At 38.6% G+C, this 18,691-nt stretch overlaps 1 protein-coding gene across 2 annotated transcripts; it reads left to right on the top strand.

The window, feature by feature from the left end:
• The first annotated feature begins 2,113 nt into the window (after positions 1-2,113).
• LOC113523868 (uncharacterized) lies at positions 2,114-18,506 on the top strand. Of its 2 annotated transcripts, XM_053241735.1 has the most exons (8): positions 2,114-5,816; positions 6,728-6,928; positions 8,173-8,299; positions 8,407-8,443; positions 8,783-8,985; positions 10,644-14,049; positions 14,512-14,587; positions 14,714-18,506. In XM_053241735.1, the coding sequence occupies exons 3-8, from the start codon at positions 8,205-8,207 to the stop codon at positions 14,773-14,775; spliced, it is 3,879 nt and encodes a 1,292-aa protein (XP_053097710.1). In that variant the 5' UTR covers positions 2,114-5,816; positions 6,728-6,928; positions 8,173-8,204; the 3' UTR covers positions 14,776-18,506. The 2 variants fall into 2 exon arrangements, with proteins under 2 accessions (XP_053097710.1, XP_053097709.1); XM_053241734.1 differs by having other exon boundaries at positions 2,114-6,928.
• The last annotated feature ends 185 nt before the right edge of the window (positions 18,507-18,691 follow it).

The following is an 18,691-nucleotide window of genomic DNA, read 5'->3' as shown; positions in this document are numbered from 1 at the left end:
TATTACAAGTTGAATTATAAGTTTTAACTTCGCCTCAAATGCAGTTTATACAGTTTATATATAGCTTTAAAGAAGCATTAGATAAGATTGGACTTCAAGATTAACACCATTGTTCAGAGATATCAGCCTCTACTAAGAATGTCAAACTTGGATGTTTTAGAAGTGGCACCAAGGCGAAAGCTTACTTTAAACCAGGGCTGTTAAACATACAGCCCACAGCTCAGGGCCAGCCTGATAAAGGTTCAAATCTAGCTCAACAAATGAATTTAAAATCCAAGTTGTAAATTAAAATTGTGTTGTGGACCATAATTGGATTAAAATATTTGGGAGCTAGTCTCTTTTGCTCCACTAGGGGACAGAATAGAGCAATAAACTCAGGGCCATAAACACTACAACAAAACCTACTAATGAAAACTAATTGTTTATGAAAACTAACTGCCTCTGTAACCATGTCTCTTTCCAAAAGAACTAATTTAGGGGTCTGACAGCAAGGGGGTGAATACCTAGGCTATCACCATTTTTACATTAAACCTATGTTTGTTTTTTTTGTTTATTTGTTTGTTTTTTAAATAAATTGCCATTTGTTCATCTGTATGTAGTTTGTAGATGTATGCTTAATCTGTTTGTGCATTCAGAATGTACCTTTCAGGTAAATGCTGATAACACATTTAAGAGGAGTTCCTGATGTTATTGGTCTACTTTGGTTCAGCCCACTTGACATAAGTAGAATATGTCCTGCTGTGAGTTTGCTTTAGGTTGTTAAAAGCATGATCTGCTCTGGTGTTGCAGAAGAGTTTCTTTCATCCTCCTATAAGGAGTGATGTGAGAGGGGTTGCAATGATGCTGAAGTTTCTCATGACTCATTAATAAAAATAGAAAGTTTAGTGAGTGGGCTGCTCTGCTACTGCTTGAACCTTGGATTTGTCCATGACAACACCCTCTTGACATCCCAGGAAGGTGGCACTTGGATTTTTTTTTTTTCCACAAGCAAAGAGATTGTTCTTGATTAAAAGGTCCAGCACCCTTTTTATGCACTGGGTTGGCTGGGTTAAGGAGTTGGGCTAAATTAAATTCTCATCTATGTAGGCAATCACAATTCTCTGTGCATGTCTTTGAGTACATCATTAATGATGGTCTGGAAAATAGACAGGACATTGAGCACGCCAAATAGAATTACCAAATATCCATAGTGACCTGAGGTCATACTGAGGGCCGTCTTCCAATCATTCAATTCAATTCAATTCAATTTTATTTGTATAGAGCTTTTAACAACAGACACTGTCACAAAGCAGAAATAAATACATTTAAGATATAAGTTTTAACTGTATGAATTTATCCCTAATGAGGAAGCCAGAGGCGACGGTGGTGAGGAAAAACTCCCTGAGACGATATGAGGAAGAAACCTTGAGAGGAACCAGACTCAAAAGGGAACCCAACCTCATCTGGATGATACTGGATAGTGTCATTATAAATAATTCCCTTCTATAACTGTGTACTACATGGTCAAATAGTAGATTTGTGTAACCAGGAAATTCATCACAGTTTTCACATGAAGTCTGTTTGTTGAAATTTTCCACGGTTCACTGATGGAGACTTGAGTGTGAAACTATTCGTGGCAATTGCAGTCCTAAAGCTATCCATCATAGCATAACTGTTCATATGAATTGTGGTCCAAAGCTATCTTCATGGTTTTTAAGTGGTACCATTCACAGTAATCTCAATGATCTTTAGGCTGTAGGATGGATCAGGCAGGTCCAGAGAGCAGAAGGGATCAGGATCACTGGCATCTCAAGAGTACCATGTGTAGCTCGACAGAGAGAGAGAGAGAGACAGAGAGAGGGAGATAGAGGGAGAGATTATTAGGTTAGGATTATTAGATTGTCACATCACCTGTGATTTTAATTAGTTGGCATTTCAAAGATTGAGCTTGCTGAAGATGTGGGCTGTTTTGAGCTGTTCCTGAGCTGAGGACACTACAGCCAGATGGTACCTATATTTTAATATGATTTATTTTAGGCCATGATAATTTATTCAAGGACAAAGACTGCCTCCATTCTTCTGTATAAATAAGAGCTGTACACATATGATAAATGTAGCAGGTCTGGTGATGTAGAGGGTTGTTGCAAAGCCTCAGAGATGTATTCATCCATGGCCTTGTTTTGTGTGTCAGGTAGTGGGTAAATGTGTGATTGGGGTGACATGGTGGCTGAGAACAGGTTGTTGACAGTTATAGGGTCTGTGTCGACGTAGAGCGGTAAGGGTTAGTAAAATAAGTGTTTGTAAGGGTTTTTGTTGTTGTTGTTCTTCTTCTTTTTTCTTAAATTTTCTCTGAATATTTTGCCTAACCTACTATAGTAGGTTACTAGTAGCAGTAGTAGGTTAGCCAAAAAAAACTAATTAATATACTACTGCTAATTATTAAAGTATAATGTGTCTTCTTTTATATGAGAGATTAACCACTAGAGGGCAGTGTGACACCATAAATAAATTCAATGCTGACCTCAGGTAGAAATTCTATGTAAAATAGGATTTAAGACTCCACCTGGGTCCAGCACTTGTTTGCACTTTATAAAATAATTTTACTTTTTTTATTTATTTATAATTTTGGATTTTATCATTGTGCCTTTAATTAGCTTTAAGATTAAAGCTTCAAAGGTACACTACATGCACCTTCCCAGGTGAAATATATACACTAAAGACTACTGCTCCAGTGAAAGTTACAGTTTAGTACATTTCTCTCTGACAGGGCACTGTATGTGTACCCTGTATGAGAACTGTACAATTGCCATTTTGCCAAGTATACAGTATTTTAGGAGGAAGAAATTTACGTTATGAATTATTTTTTCCTGATAACAATAAACCTGCTGTGAAGCATGTTGGTGGTAGCATCATGTTGACTAACCCTTGGCCTCTTGGTTATTTGTAAATAACTTTTGCAAACTATACTGATGCCAGTATTGTAGGCCACTTTGTGTAGATTCATTACATAAAATCCAAATTAAGTCCTTCTAAGTTCAAGGTTGTAATGCTGCAAAATGGAATCAACACCTCCTGACCAATCAGAATCCAGACTTCTACAGCACTGTGGAGTAAATCTAGGTAACAAATCTGTAGAATCTAAAGAATGTTAAACAGATTAAGGCAGGAACTGGTAGTCTTTAAAATTAAAAGCACATTTAATCCATCCATTTTCTATACTTTTTATACTGCACAGGGTCACGGTGGAGCCTGGAGCCTACCCCAAGGGCACAGGGCGGGGGACACCCTGGACAGGGTGCCAACCCATCACAGGGCACAATCACCCATTCACACACTACGAACAATTTGGAAAATGCCAGTTAGCCTACAGCGCATGTCTTTGGACTGGGAGGGAAACCCCAAAAGCAGAGGGAGAAAATGCAAACTCAGAGCACACAGGGTGGAGGCGGGATTCAAACCTCCATCCCCGGAGGTGCGAGGCAACAGTGCTAACCACTAAGCCACTGTAGCCCCAGTGGATTTAATAGAACCACAAAAATAAAGCAGTAACAGTTTTATACACTGAATTGTTTAATTTTAAGATAATTGTTTCTCATTTCCATTGCAGTTTTGTCTTAAAAGTAATTTCAGTTCCACAAACTGAAATTTTCCATAGAAACTGCTTTAGTCTTTAGCTTCAGTTCTTTAATTTCAACACCCTTGTTTTCAGACAGCAGTGGTTTGGGGGTAATGATGGCAAATTTATTTATATGTGTACATAAGTCCACACTATAGCATTATTAAGTCCCCTATGATGGTTCATCTAATTATAACTTAATTATAACTTAACTGTCTTTTCACTTACTAACTCCTCTGTCCTGAAGAAGCTGGAAAAGCTAAAGTTACAGCTTTACCTCTGACTGTTATAAAGCACTGACACTAGAGGCTCCTTCCATAAATGTTTGTTAAACATCTCCTTATGACTTGTTGTTTAATAAATAAAAAAAAACAGTTAGCATTGGCAAATTGCTTTGGTATAAGAGGAATAAGCCACTTGGGGATATGCTGATTTAGGAGAATAATCAACTCTGCGGTGGTAACATTAACTCCAGTTCATCATAACAACCCCTCACCCAGTATTTTACATAATGTAGTGTTTAGAAATGTGTGTGTGTGTGTATGCGTGTGTGGCTTTTTCCTCTATTTCTGAACATCACTGCTGAAAACTAAAGAGTAACAACACCACACGGTGGTTTATTTCTTACATAGTAACTAGCAGTCGCTTGATTTACAGATGTGCCTCTTTTTTTATTCATTTATTTTACAAATTAATATAAGAAATATCGCTCTGACTATGAAGACGATTTTAGTGTGCTATTATTTGTAAATGTTACTGAGAATCCACGTTTAAATTAAAACTGTACGTGCTATTTTAGTCTTTTTCATTATCCCGACATGCTGCACTAATGTAGCTCAATTCAATTTTCAATTCATTTTTATTTGTATAGCGCTTTTTTACAAAGGTCATTGTCTCAAAGCAGCTTTACACAAACAAAAGTAAAGTGAAGTGTGTGTGTGTGTGTGTGTGTGTGTGTGTGTGTGTGTGTGTGAGACGTCTCTGATGAGGAAGCAGGGCGACGGTGGCAAGGAAAAACTCCCTGAGATGGTGATAGGAAGAAACCTTGAGAGGAACCAGACTCAACAGAGAACCCATCCTCATGGGTTTACACTGTAGTGCGCGTGTGTGTGTGTACAATGTGTCTTTGTGTAGTCCATAGAAAACAGCTGAAGCGTCTTCGTGGCAGTGTGAAGCATTGCCGGTGGACAGGTCCAGAGTGTAGGGGGGTCTGGATTACCAGCAGCTCAGGAGTGATGCTCATCTGGTCCAGAGCGTAGGGGGGTCTGGATCACCGGCAGCTCAGGAGTGTAGCTCGGCAGAAAGAACTCAGCATCCGTCCATCTACCTCCACTAAACAAACTCGCCTTGAGTCAGTGTCAAATGTAAACTAGGCCCCTCTGCATCACAGGCCATATCACAGCACCCCGATGTGGATTATTTTCCTATAACAGCACACCCTATTGTGTTTTATTCTTTACGTATTGTTCTGGATGTGACAACGGAAAGAGATGCGCCCTTTCAGAGACATCCTGGCTTTTTGTAAAGCTGTGTCAAGCAATGTAAGCTCATCCTTCCCACTAGACTGGTAAGCAATATTCGTTTGGTTTTTAGTCACTTACACATGTTACTGACATATGATGTTCAAATATTACAGTAGTTCTAATTATACATATTGAATAAAAAAAATTAAGGTAGGCAAGGCTTAAGGGCACAGAAAATTTATAATGAACATTTGGGGTTATTTGCTTCAAATGTTTGGGAACCCCTGTGTTACAGCCTGCAATGTTCTGCAGGTCGGGCCATTCCAGATTCCAGTCCGGGCCTTCCTGCCGTGCCTTAGACACTGCCATCCATCAGCCTTGTGTGCCGCTTCCGCCCCAAAGATGACGTCATCAAAGGGCGACAGTATTCAGAGGCGACGAAAGCCAGTGTCTCTAGCTTCGAATTGTTGAGCTTAGATTGTGTTCGTGGTTGTAATTGTTAAGCCATTTCGTGCTTTTGTGTGAAACTTCTGTTTTTTTTTTTTTAACTGTGCTATCCTGCTTACGAGTTTGATCTGTGCTTTGGGTTTTTGTCCGCTGCCAAGATTTGTAAATCCTGTTTGTAAATATTGACACTGTATATGTTCACCGGTAGACTGCCATTTCTTTTGAGTGTGGGTTTTGGTCTCTGTTTTGATAAGGGAAGAGTTAGGGAAGAGGATTGTCTTTTGTTTTGTTTTTTTCATTGTTCTTTTTAGGTAAGTTAGTTCCCTTAACAGTGGTTTTTGTTTATTATTTTGGTCTTGGTCCACCCTGAAGTTGTTTGAGTTTATTTGTGGTGTACAGCAATTGTATACATTCTGTATTATATCACAATATATCACATTTTTGAGTTTATTCCTGGTGTGTCTCATTCCTGGCTAGTCTAGGGCACCATATACTGACTTCACTTCACCTTATACATTACCCCTTGCCTACTCACACTGTGAGACCTAATCCTAGACTGGATCATAATAGAATTAGGGGCTCATCTGGGATCTTTAATAACTATATTTGTTTTAACTGTCTTTTTTTCATTGGAGTGATTATGTTGTGGTTTGGCTGTTATTTGGGAGTTATGGCAGGGCTTGATTTGACTACATTTACACTTTGTCCTACTTTGGAAGAGTTTGATAAGTGTAGAAAAGATGACCTTCCTTTAATAGCTGGCTTCTTTGAGGTTTTGGTTCTGCGATTAGCTAGCAAGAAGGTGGTTAACGCTGCGCTGTATGAGATGTAGTGGCTCAGAAGGTCTACAATCCATAAAGTGTTACATCAAGTCATCTGAGTTAGGAAACTTGCAGGAAATATTTATACTAAATATCATACATAATGTATACAATTGATTAAAGTATCCTATATTTAGTATATTACATATTCACAAAGGTTTTGAGCTGATATTTTGATTGTTTAACTTTATTGGGCCATTTTATCACTCATGATAAGCCATTTTATCACTTATTCATGATTGATGAACCATTTTATGATTCACTCATGATAAACTATTTTATCAATCACTCATGATAAAGATGGAAAGCTGTGGAATGTAACACACTAACACACCAGTTATAGGTTTTGTCTTTTTCATTGGTCAGAAATAATGAAAAGAAATTCCATCCATCCTACACAGGGTCATGGGGCACCTGGAGCCTATCTCAGGGGACTCAGGGTACAAGGTGGGAAACACCTTAGACATGGTACCAACCCACAGCAGGGCACGATTGCACACACAGGGCAATTTACAGATGCCAACCAGCCTATAACACAGGTCTTTGGACTGGGGAGGAAAACAGAATACCCACAGGAAACCCCCGAGACATGCAGAACAGAGGTAGGAATCAAACCCTCAACCCTGGACATGTGATGCAACACCACTAAGCCACCATGCTCCCTGAAGAGAAGTTATGACTCCACTACCAGCATTGTGCTTTATGATGCTTACCTTCCATTTTAGGAGATTTTAGGTTATTTAAAATGTAAACTCATGTGGTTTCTCTCATGTGATACAGAACTGTTACTGCATTAATATTTATTTCTGTTAGTTTTTTTTTTTTTTTTTTTTTTTTTTTTTTTTTTGCTTTGCTTATGAAGCCACCATGAATCTGGAGCTCCACTTTCACATGAGGTCAGAAAATTTTGTCTTTGAAGAGGAACCTTAAGGTCACATATTAATCCTAAAAAGAAAGAAGAAAACAAAACAAACCCTTCTAAATGCAGTAGTTTCTTGAGTTTCATTAAAACGTCTTTATTATTTCATAAAGCCCTTACAGCTCTTTTTTTTAAATAAATAAATAAACTTCACAAGTAAGGCGATGTGTCATTACTTCTCGTTCTCCGTGTAAATGTCCGTAAACGTAAAATGTCCGTTAACCGGCTCGTGCGCTTATTGTGTATTTTTAAATTTAAACGTATGCGCGCGTGGGAAAACCGTTAAACCGCAGAGAATACACAAAGCGGTGCTTTTACTATTATTATTATTATTATTATTATTATTATTATTAGGAGCAAAAACGAGGAAAAATCACCAAAAGAGGAAATATATATATATATATATATATATATATATATATATATATATATATATATATATATATATATATATATTTTAAGTGTATGAGGATCATAACACGAGTGGTCTGTTGTAGTGAAGCTGTTATTAGTGTCAGCTTTTATTACAGGTTAACAGGGGCATTAATTTCATTAATTTATTTATTTTATTTTCAAAATCAGTAGAAAGTCCAAATAATTAGGCTATTAAATATATATATATATATATATATATATATACATATATATATACATATATATATATATATATATATATATATATATATATATATATATATATATATATATATATATATATATATATAAAAGGATAATACTTTTAAAAATATATTTTATTTGTTAATGTGTGATAATTGTTGGACACAAACAGGTCTAAAACAAATTCCCTTTAAAACAAAACTCTTTTAATTTTTTTTTTTTTCATGGCAAATCCCATTTTCGGTGGTTTGATCTGCAGAAATTAGCAGCTTTTTCCTTTTACTGATTTCTTGCTTTTGTGTGTTATAGTTACAGGAAGTTAATCCGACTCAGGAGAAGACATGACCCAGATGCTTCCTAATGCAGCAGAAGTTTCTGACTCAGAAACACCTGTCTCTCCAATCATCTCCAACTTCCTGGAGCGTCTGACTGATCAGTATGTACTCAGCTCTTCACTGTCTCTACTGTTATATTACTGTTAAAAAAAAAACTTCACTTAAAAGTTTCAACTTTACTTTTTTTTTTTTTTTTTTTAACTTTCAGACAATTACATGTGATGAGAGAGGCAACGAGTGATCCGGTGAGTCTTTTAATATAGAACTGTTTAAATCCCCTGCTGAAAAAAAAACCCAATAGAAACCATCACAGAAATTCTAATGGTTTCCACTAAAATTCCATTACAAACCATCAGCTAACCATTAAAACCTTTACCATTACTGGTCATTAATGGTATCCACTAGACATAACATGCCACTAACAGAAGGCAGCAAATTAGCAGTATCACAGAGACCAATACAATTCCCATTATAACCATTAAAACCAATACAAATTATATGAGGGTTTCTATTGTTTTTTCCAGTCAGCTTCATCAAACTGAATTCATTTTTTTAAAAAAAAAACGATTTGTTTTTGCCTTTAGCTCACAAGAGAAGAAATGCACAAAATATTGAAGAAAGTTGTGAAGACTGTGACAGAAATGGCACTAAAAATCATCATTCCAAACATGGATGAAATTCTGAACGTGGATCCTTCATTCCCTTGCTCTTCAGAACCTGGTTCCTCACATCAATCTGTACTATCTCCTTCTAACAGGCATGAGCTCAAGGACACAGTGGACTCAGGGTAAGATGACTGGGGAGTGTTTTTGTCTGTGATTCTGCATGGGGAGGAATTGCAAACAACAGAAAAAAAAACAGAAAATCAGCTGCTTTCCACCAGCAGCTCGGTTCGGTTCAGTTCAGATCAGCTTAGCTCCACTCACACCCACAACCACAACCACACCCACGGCCACACCAACAGCCACAGCCACAGGCCCTGCTCACTGAGAGAGAGGAAAACATAGAAAGATAGCATTTACAAATGAGATAAATATTTATTTATTTACATCAATATTTATGCATGGAGGTGTCCTGGCCGCTGATCATTTGCTACCCCGCCATTTCATTGACTTTATTGCTTTTCTCATATTGCTGGCCAGGCGAAAAATCTTGCTTAACTGGAAAAACCCTCACCCACCATCACATTTATTAGACTTATTCCTTTAACTTATTAAATAACTTATTTATTAGATATTCCCTCCATCAACCCAATACACCATTCTCTAAAATCTGGAAGCCCCTTCTAGCATACGTACACACTCTGCAACTCTATTTGGCTGATTAACCCTTTCCATCCCAGGCATAGAATCTTTTTACCTCAACATCACCATCTGGACAATACGTTTGCAGAATTGAGTTTGTATTTAGTGCACCTACAATTTTGTTTATTCATGCTTGTACATTTTAGTGCTTTACTTTCATGTATTAACTGCTTATTTATATTTTCTATTCTTATCTTCAACCTTACTTCCCTTTTGTCTGAAAAATTTCCCCCCTTTTTTTTCTTTCTCCCACACTGTATTCATTCAGATTATTGAGATTACTGATCTGTGCACTGTACAACCCTCTTTAAATCAAGCACATATTTTTAAAGACAATAAAAATGCAGAGTTTACATATTAAAAATGCAGAGTTTATTTTATAAGGTGATATAGAATTCAAATAATCCTCTGATATAAGCCAAATTTATTGAGCCTGATTTTCATGAATAGTCCTAGTCCAGATTGTTTATAGATTAATTATTTCATTATGTCTAATTCTGTATGTAATTTTACCCAGAATTCTGTTCTGTAGTGTTTTATGTGTCTTTACATTGACTAAAAGATGTATGTCAGGGTAAAAATTCTCTAAAATTTCAGTTAAGAAATTTTAAGTCAAAGACAATAAAGACAATAAAATGTATCTTAGATAAATACAGTGTTGTACAAATGAGAAAGATTTACATAAAACTGTAATATAAACTGAATTTATAATATAAACAGACAGTGGACTTTATACTGCACCTTTTTTGAATTGATATTGCAAAACAAATGGACTTAAGTCTGAATGCTTATTTCATGCTATTTACTCTTCATTACACACTTAACCCTTACTGTGACCCTCAGTGGTAGTAACTGCTATACAGCACTGGACTGTTTCTGAAGCATAAGAGGAGTAAATTCTCTCAAATTCATGAGTTCATTCTCTCAAGTTAAAAAGTTAATCCTTCTTTCAGAAATTTTATTATATCTAATATAGAAAACATTTTAAAACTGCAATGTGTAACATATTTGTTTGGCTCTTTGGTTGAACTATGCACCAGTGTGTTCCTCTATCAGTTCCTTTAGGAACCAATAACTATCTAAAGTCCTCATTGAAGAAGCATTTTTCATCAAGTTTACACCTTGTGAATTTTTATTAAAGGTCTCACTCCACGTTAACTAAGGATGAGGACCTGGAGATTGATAGTGAACCAGTGGACGTGCTTTTGGAAATAACAGAGGACAACATTCCGTTGAGAGACGATGAAAGCCAACAACAGTCAGTGAGTGGACTCCACAGTGGCTGGTCCTCAAACAGTTCCTCTGAATTGAATGCCGCAGTCGTTAAAGAAGAGTTTCAGGAGATTATTTCTGGCGCAAGTAACATGGCACTGAGTTCAGACACAGGCAGTCCGTCACCACCATTTCATATCCTGCCTAAGTCCAAGGGAACTAACTCGGTGACTAAGGTTGTCACAAATGCTAACATGGCACTGAGTTCAGATTCAGGTAGTCAGTCACCACCGTTTCATATTCTGCCTAAGTCCAATAGTACTAACTCTGTTTTAGTGACTAAAGCTGTCATGAATGCCATCGTCAGTACCATGACTAACCGCCTCGATGAAAAGGAAGATTTGCGCATTTTGCAGCTCCTTACTAGTGTTGCCCGAAAACTCGAGGTCCTGTCATCTGCTTCTAGTTCAGAGACACTCTTTAAATCAGAAAGTGAAAGCGATTCGTCTGACTCACACCCACTAAATACTCACACACTTTCCAGTAAGAACTTCCAGATAAGAGCTTCAAAGGCAGTTAATGATATTCTTATTAAGACCACCAATAATTTGGATCCTAAGGACGATCTCCACTCCAATGTATTGGCTGATGACTTGAGCACTGCTTCTAATTCAATGGTTAAAACCTTTGTTAATGAGATTACTGCAGCAGCACAAGAACTCATACAAACATCTCAGTCTGGAGATCTGACTACCGACAAGCCAAGTGCTAAACCAAGTAAATCCTCAACAACCGCTCAGGATGATAGCAACAGACTTTTGTCCGCAGTTAGGAGAATTTATGGAAGCATGCAGAATAAAGTTGTAAAATCTTTCTCACAGCTGCTTGCTCAGCCAAGCACTAAGACAGTCAAAGTTTTAACATCCACCAGGAGCAGTCCATCACCTCCTAATGAGGTTGCGCAAGCAAGCCAGAGTGATTCACACATATTAGCTGCCAGTCGCTTGAATGCATTTAAGCCCTGGAAGACCTTAAGTGACAGCTTGCAAAGGCTTGTCACCCTTAATGTCAATCGAGAGCAGATCCAACAGTGCACAAAGGACATACTACAGGAGATAATCACCGTTTATATATCAGAAGAGCACAAAACCAAAGAGAAAGAAGAGATTGCAACTGAAAAATATTCATTCAAAGCAACACAATCTCGTTCATATGTGTCCCTTGTTGCTGAAAGGGTTGTGGATGATATGTTATTCAGTCTAGTGCAGTTCAAATGGCCTGATGGCTCGTCAGGAAGTGGCAGTGATGCAGATGATAATTTTTCAGATTTAGAGACGAATGTATTGACGACTAGTACGGAAGAGAACATTTCAGCCATCCAGAAAATTTCCAGCGAAGAGTTTAGGACTGAGGCTTCCAGGCTTGTGAGCGAGGTCTTCTCTCAATCAATCGTAATTGCAGATGCTGACATTCCTGAGGCAGACCTGGATACTACTGCTTTGAAAATTGTGGAGGAATTTGTGACAGACATTCGTGACCTATTGGGAAACATTGCACAATCTCCACAACTGGCAGCTGATATTTGTGAGAATTCATTCTCAGGTTCCTTGCCTTCCAGTGAGGACATACATGTGCTTCACTCCCTAGAACAGACAGACTCTGGATCTTCAAAGGGAAGTACAGAGTCCCGTCCTAACATCTCTGAGGTAGACTTGTGGTCATTTGTGCATAATCTGTATGATAGTGTGATGAGCCAGGTCAGTGAATTTTTGTTCAAGCATCAGCAGAGAGAAGCTGAAGTAAGAAAAGTTGTTGCTAATGTATTCTTGGCTATTGATGAGCAATTGCAATCATCACAAGAAGCACAGCATGCACGCAATGTGATTGGATCCATGCAGAAAAATGTTGGCGTGGACAAACCTCCATCAGCTCATACACTAAAAAGTATAGAGCCAGAGAGACTCTGTTCCACAGCATCATCCAGAACATTGGTGTCAAAGGACAATAATTTGAACTGGAATGAAGTAACAAATCCTGTGACTCCTTATCCATCGTTATCTTCTCTAGGTAAGAGATCACCCTGCTTAAAAAGTTCACTGAGAAGCTTAGACAAGGAAGTGCGACCCAAGACTCGAAGCAGTGACGTAGTTTCAATGACCACATTAGTGGACACCTTGATGGCCTCTTTGGATTTAGAACATGCTGAGCATTTTAGTTCTCTGGAGAATTTATTTGCAGCAGCAAACAGATCTGGTGAAATGAATTCAAAAGGAGCCCCTCACAAGTTCACACTCAAGTTTGTAGACATGATCCAGCAGCTAATAAAGCGTAGAATGACTCCCATCAAGAGCGTCTCAGATTCTGCTGTTGAGACAAGAAGGAGACAAGTAAATACTGACATGCAGCAGTCATTGGCATATGAATTTCTATGCGAATTTGCTGAAGAGTCAGTAAAACGCTTGCTTACTTCCTGTATTTTGCCACCACCAACTCCTGCCCGCACACAAGAACTTCCAACCATGCCCTTTGTCACACCTGAGAATTTTGACTTCTCAAGACCTCTGTCTGAGGTGTACGCTGATGCGACAGAGCTGTTGTCGAACATTGTCTGGAAGCAAGTAATGGAGCACCTGTCAGTATCATTTGATCAGTGTGTGGATGAAATATTCAGCATCTACAGTGAGGACCTGCGCTCTATTGAGGACCAAAAGTTAGATACGACAGCGTCCTGCTCCGAATTGCATCCAGCACCACAACAAAGCATGGAGACTATTTCAAATGCTGAGAAAACACCAGAAGTTGCCTCATACAGCTGTGAAAAAGCCAAAACCTTTTCTTTGACTGCTCTATGTCACTGTGTTAGAACAATATTACTCAGGATCCAGCAGGAATCATCAGCTGAGGTATCTCCATTCTTATATGAGACCAGTGATGAGGTGCAATTAATTACCATTGCTGTCCTGGATGTTCTGAAAGGTTGCAGGGGTGTGAAGCTGAAGGATGACGAACACGAGCCTAAAGAGCTTCAGAGCAGGCTCATTGACACAGTGTACACACAGGTGCTACAGAGAATCGGCTCTCAGAGTGATCTGTTTGAGGCATTAAAGTCCCAGAGTCCAGAGCTGACTGGATCACTGGCAGTCTCGATCGTCAGGACACTTCAGAGCATGAATCCTGAAGACATCTACATTACATCATCACACTCTCGTTCACCTGCAAATGACACAGAAGAACATCTGGAATTCAGCCAGGCCATTAATGACCAAGGTCCATCTGCAGTGGAGATCAAAAAGGAACTTTTCCTCAAGCATCCAAAACTGAAGAATCTCTTCAAGGTAAAGAATTATTTCCTATATAAATCCTGCAGTAAATTATATACTGTGTTTTCCATACTATATCTAGTAGGTGCTGTAACTTAAAAACTAAAACTACTTAAGTGACTTTTTTTTTTATTATCTCATCTCATCTGCACCAGGGAACCAAGTTAGTTCCTGTTCTCACTTACGTTATAGCAGCTATCTCACCAGCCTCTCTTTTTTCTCTCTCTTGAAGGTAATATGACAAAAAAGCATAGCTTGTCATATTACTGAGAAACTGCAAAGTGTAAACCCCTCTATCCCCACTTTTACAAAGCGCTGACACTGGAGACTCCTTCCATAAAATATTAATGTCTCCTTATAGAAAACTTCAACATATCATTGATTATAACAACTATTATTATATTATTCTAAAATACTAGAATATTGAAATGTAGTGAAGCTTCTATGAACGCTTAATATCTCATTCTCATTTTACAGAAATTGAGAAAAGGAAAGACGGGAAGTTCTGACTCTCTGGACCAGGAGCAGCACTGTTCTACTGATGCCGATATGAGTAAGTTTACAATATTAAACCTGTAATTATATATAAAAGTGATTGTTTTATATGTTCAGTAAAATGAACAGTACCAATGTTGTGCATGCAAGAATGAATATGAAATTTTCTCTGTATACTCTATAGGTTCAAACATTGCAAATTCCAAAAGGAGAAGCGGAGGAAGCGGTCCATCTTTTCCCAGTTAGAGGTTAACTACTCAAAGCTTTAGTTAAAACACTGCACACTAATGGCCCCTGGTGTTCAAAAATATTAAAGGAAAAGTCCACCCTTGCACATCAATCTTTATAATTAACATGTGATCTTCAACGACCATGATTTATTAAGTTATAGCATTTTTTATTATTATTTTTTGACAGACTAAAGCACTACTGTGTCACTCTTTTTATATTGAGATGAAACAAGGGCCAAATCAAACTAAAGGGATAAATAGTCATTGGGATAATGTAGGGAAATTAAAATAGAATGTTGAAAGTTAACTCTTTTTTTTGGTTTAAACTTCTTTGATTGATATTTTTATTTTCCTACATTGTCCACAATGCTGTTTGACTAGCTGATAGTGATAGTGGTGCAGTGAGATTTAGCCCTTGTTTCATCTTTACATAAGAAGAGTGATGCAGCAGTGCTTTAGCCTGTCCAGCACTCTTATGTCCTCATCTGTACACTCTGCTCAAACAGAACAGCTTCCAAAGCATCAACTTTCATGCTAACACATTGTGCTCGTCAACTAGCCAAGCCGAGCTGTAACTCAGTGTTGTATAGCTGAATTGCATTCTTGGACTTTGAGTCCAGCATTTGCACCAATGTCTCCGCTTCATTTATTCTGGATTTCTCATTAATGTGACATCACTGGAAAATGGTAAGTAAGAAACGAAGCTCTTGGTCCTTTTTTTTTAGAAGCAAAATCTGACCATTCTCACTTATGTTTGACATAGCAATTCTTTTAACCTATAAAATGTCATTGTGACATCAGTGTGACACCCTGTGACATCGTCACAGGACATAACCGCTGTCTTCTCACCAGAATAACAGGAAATACACCACAAACTATATATTAGCAACAGAATCACTCATTGGCTTGGTCTTCACGTGCAAAGATTACTGTGATTTGAGTCTGTGGTGACAGCATTGGGTTCTCTGGTGGCTCAGCAAGCCAATTGAGGGCTGCTGCCTCCTTTGTTTTTCTACGTGTCTCCTCCACTGCTGCTCACCAAGAGGCCTTGTAGATCTTGGCAGCGTGCTTGGTGGCTGCAGACCAGTGTGATCTATTTAGCAGCCAACTGTTCACAGAACTGGTGGTCGATGTCGGATTGGCTGAGCTGGCTGGCGTTTCAGCTGGTCCTTGAAGCACTAACGTGGGGCTCCTTTGATACTCTTCCCCTCACACAATTCCCCATATAAGACGGCTTTGGGCATGCAGGTGTCTTCCTTACGGGGCGACGTAGCCAGCACCATGGAGCTGCTTTGGCAGCAGCATGGCCTCAACGCTAGGCAGCTCGGCTCTATCCAGGACATTATTGTTGGTAACGTAGGTCCTGCCATCTAATGATGGACCACAGACAGCGTTGGTGGAGTTGCATGTGCTTCCTCTAGAGTACCCAGGCTTCTGCTCCATAGAGTAGGGTCAAGATGATGGGAGCCCTGTAGATATGGATCTTGGTGGACATGCACAGCAATTATTCCCTCCAAACATGCTTCTGGAGGCAGCCAAAGGAACTGCTGGCTTTAGAGAGGCGGTTGTTGATGTCCTTGGACACCATTTCTTCATCGGCGCTGACACTCCCAAGGTACATGAAATGATCCATAGTGTTGAGAGGGTGCCCGTTGACGTTGATCTGGGGAGGGATGCAGTCCAAATGTGGAAGCTTCTGGTACATCACTTCCATTTTCTTCAGACTGGCGGTCATACCAAAGGCCACTGCTACGTGGGCGAAGTGGTTTACAATTATCTGCAGAGCCTCCTGTGTGTAGGAAAAGAGAGTACAGTCATACGTGAAGCGAAACTCCAGGATCAACCCATCGAAGGTCTTGGTGCATGCGAGAAGGTGGCAAAGGTTGAAGATTCTGCCATCTGCCAGAATCTAATGTAGAGTCCCTCCAATAGGTCCTCCTTGGCTTCTGTGATCATCAGGCTGAAGAAGATGGCGAAAAGTGTGGGAGCAGAAGGACAGAGCCTTGCTTGACGCTATTGTCGATGGCAAAAATTTCAGACAGGTCGCCTTTGTGTTTCGCTTGTCCCCTCTGGCCTTCATGTAGCTGTTTCAGTAGGGTGAGGAATTTCGGCAAGCATCCCAGCTTGAACAGGACTGTCCACACTCCGCCTCCACTCGCTGTGTCAAAGGACTTGGTCAGGTCTATAAACACTGCTAATGAGCTCCGTCTACCCATGTTTGGCATGAGAGTTGTACTTCTCCTAGAATGGCTGCCAGAGAGAGCCCAGTCTACGATTAACAGAAACACTAAACACATCACAAATATTTCAGTATAAACTTCTCATTTGTTTTAGGGTGGAGTTTAATGTTAATAAATTTCTCTGACTTTATGAATGATGTTTTTAATTTAAATCTGTATTACGTCTGTGTTTTGTTGACTTGCAATAAATATATTTTATACTGTCTGTGGTATAAAATAAAGTGCCTGTGTGATGTAGTTTGTCATATTGACATTAAATAAATACTCAAATGATTTTTATTCAGGAATAATATTTCAGTGATAAGACTTTTTTGTAAACCTACAATTTCTCTCACAATGTTTACATGGAAGTTCCAGTTGGTGAAGGTGAGAATAAATGTATTTTGTAAAACCCAGAACTGAGAACTTCTGATCTAAGGATAAATCCTCTTTGCTCTGGTGTGTTTTTGTGTTCAGAATTTAAAAAGCATCACTATTTCATTCCAAACACTAAAAACAGCGGCTTCAGACCTGCTGTATTCACATATTTACAATACATATATTTTTTAATCCATTATTTCTGTAAAGCTGCTTTGTGACAATGTCCATTGTTAAAAGCACTATACAAATAAAATTGAACTGAATTAAGTAGCCATGAACTAAGGTATTATATTATAACCTATTGTATTATATACACCTTATTTCCCCAGCTTTTGAAAAACTGATGCCATTTCCACCAAAAAAAATTAATGATTGTGTCTTCAGTGAATGAACCAGTACCGAAGCAGTCGCATGGATGTGTGCTGAACAAAGCTTGAGATGCATAGACACAAGGAATTCAAGGAAAAGTCAACATACAGTGTATTAGTAAGGTGTTAAGTCCACCACGAGCTAAGAGAAGCGCTTTGTCTGATTCTACAAGACTCTGGAACTGTACTGAAGACATGGATCAATGTTTAGACGCCTAATTATCGGCAAAATTAAAGCATCAATTCAGCATTGTTGTATTTTTCAACAATTTCATTCAACTGACTTTGCTCTTTAAACAGTAACTTCAAATGTGTTGTGATGAACAGGTTTCCATCCATCAACTAGACTGTATACATGGAACAGGCCAGGACATGTCTCTGGAATAAATGGTAACTAGTGGATTCTCTTAGCAACCTCTGAGAAGAAAAAGCATCAAGTGAGGAGAGAGTGAGTGCACTTCTGCATAAAGCAGAGAAGCTGGAGCAGTGTAATGACAAAGTGCATATATACTGAATTACTCTATGCTTAAAAACCAAACTGGGGAAGAGAGAGAGAGAGAGAGAGAGAGGGAGAGAGATATGGCTGGAAAAAAGATTCCACAGTGGGTAACTTTACTTGGCTACTATTGACTTAAAGCTAAAACTCTACTGACATCAATAACAACTCAGATTCTTGTACTCAAGATCCTTTAAAACACACAGCACTGTTTGACTCTATAGTACACAGTTATAGAAGAGTAATGATTTATAATCGCACCATCCGGTGTCACCCAGATGAGGACGAGTTCCCTTTTGAGTCTGGTTCCTCTCAAGGTTTCTTCCTCATGTCATCTCAGCGAGTTTTTCCTCACCACCATCGCCTCTGGCTCGCTCATTAGTGATAAATTAAAATCTATATCTGGATGTCTGTAAAGCTGCATTGTGACCATGTCTCCTGTTAAAAGTGCCAAATTGATAAATAGAT

The sequence above is a fragment of the Pangasianodon hypophthalmus genome, chromosome 18 (genome assembly GCF_027358585.1).
Source record: "Pangasianodon hypophthalmus isolate fPanHyp1 chromosome 18, fPanHyp1.pri, whole genome shotgun sequence".
NCBI classification, from domain to species: Eukaryota; Metazoa; Chordata; class Actinopteri; order Siluriformes; family Pangasiidae; genus Pangasianodon; species Pangasianodon hypophthalmus.
This window is presented reverse-complemented; position numbering and strand designations above follow the sequence as displayed.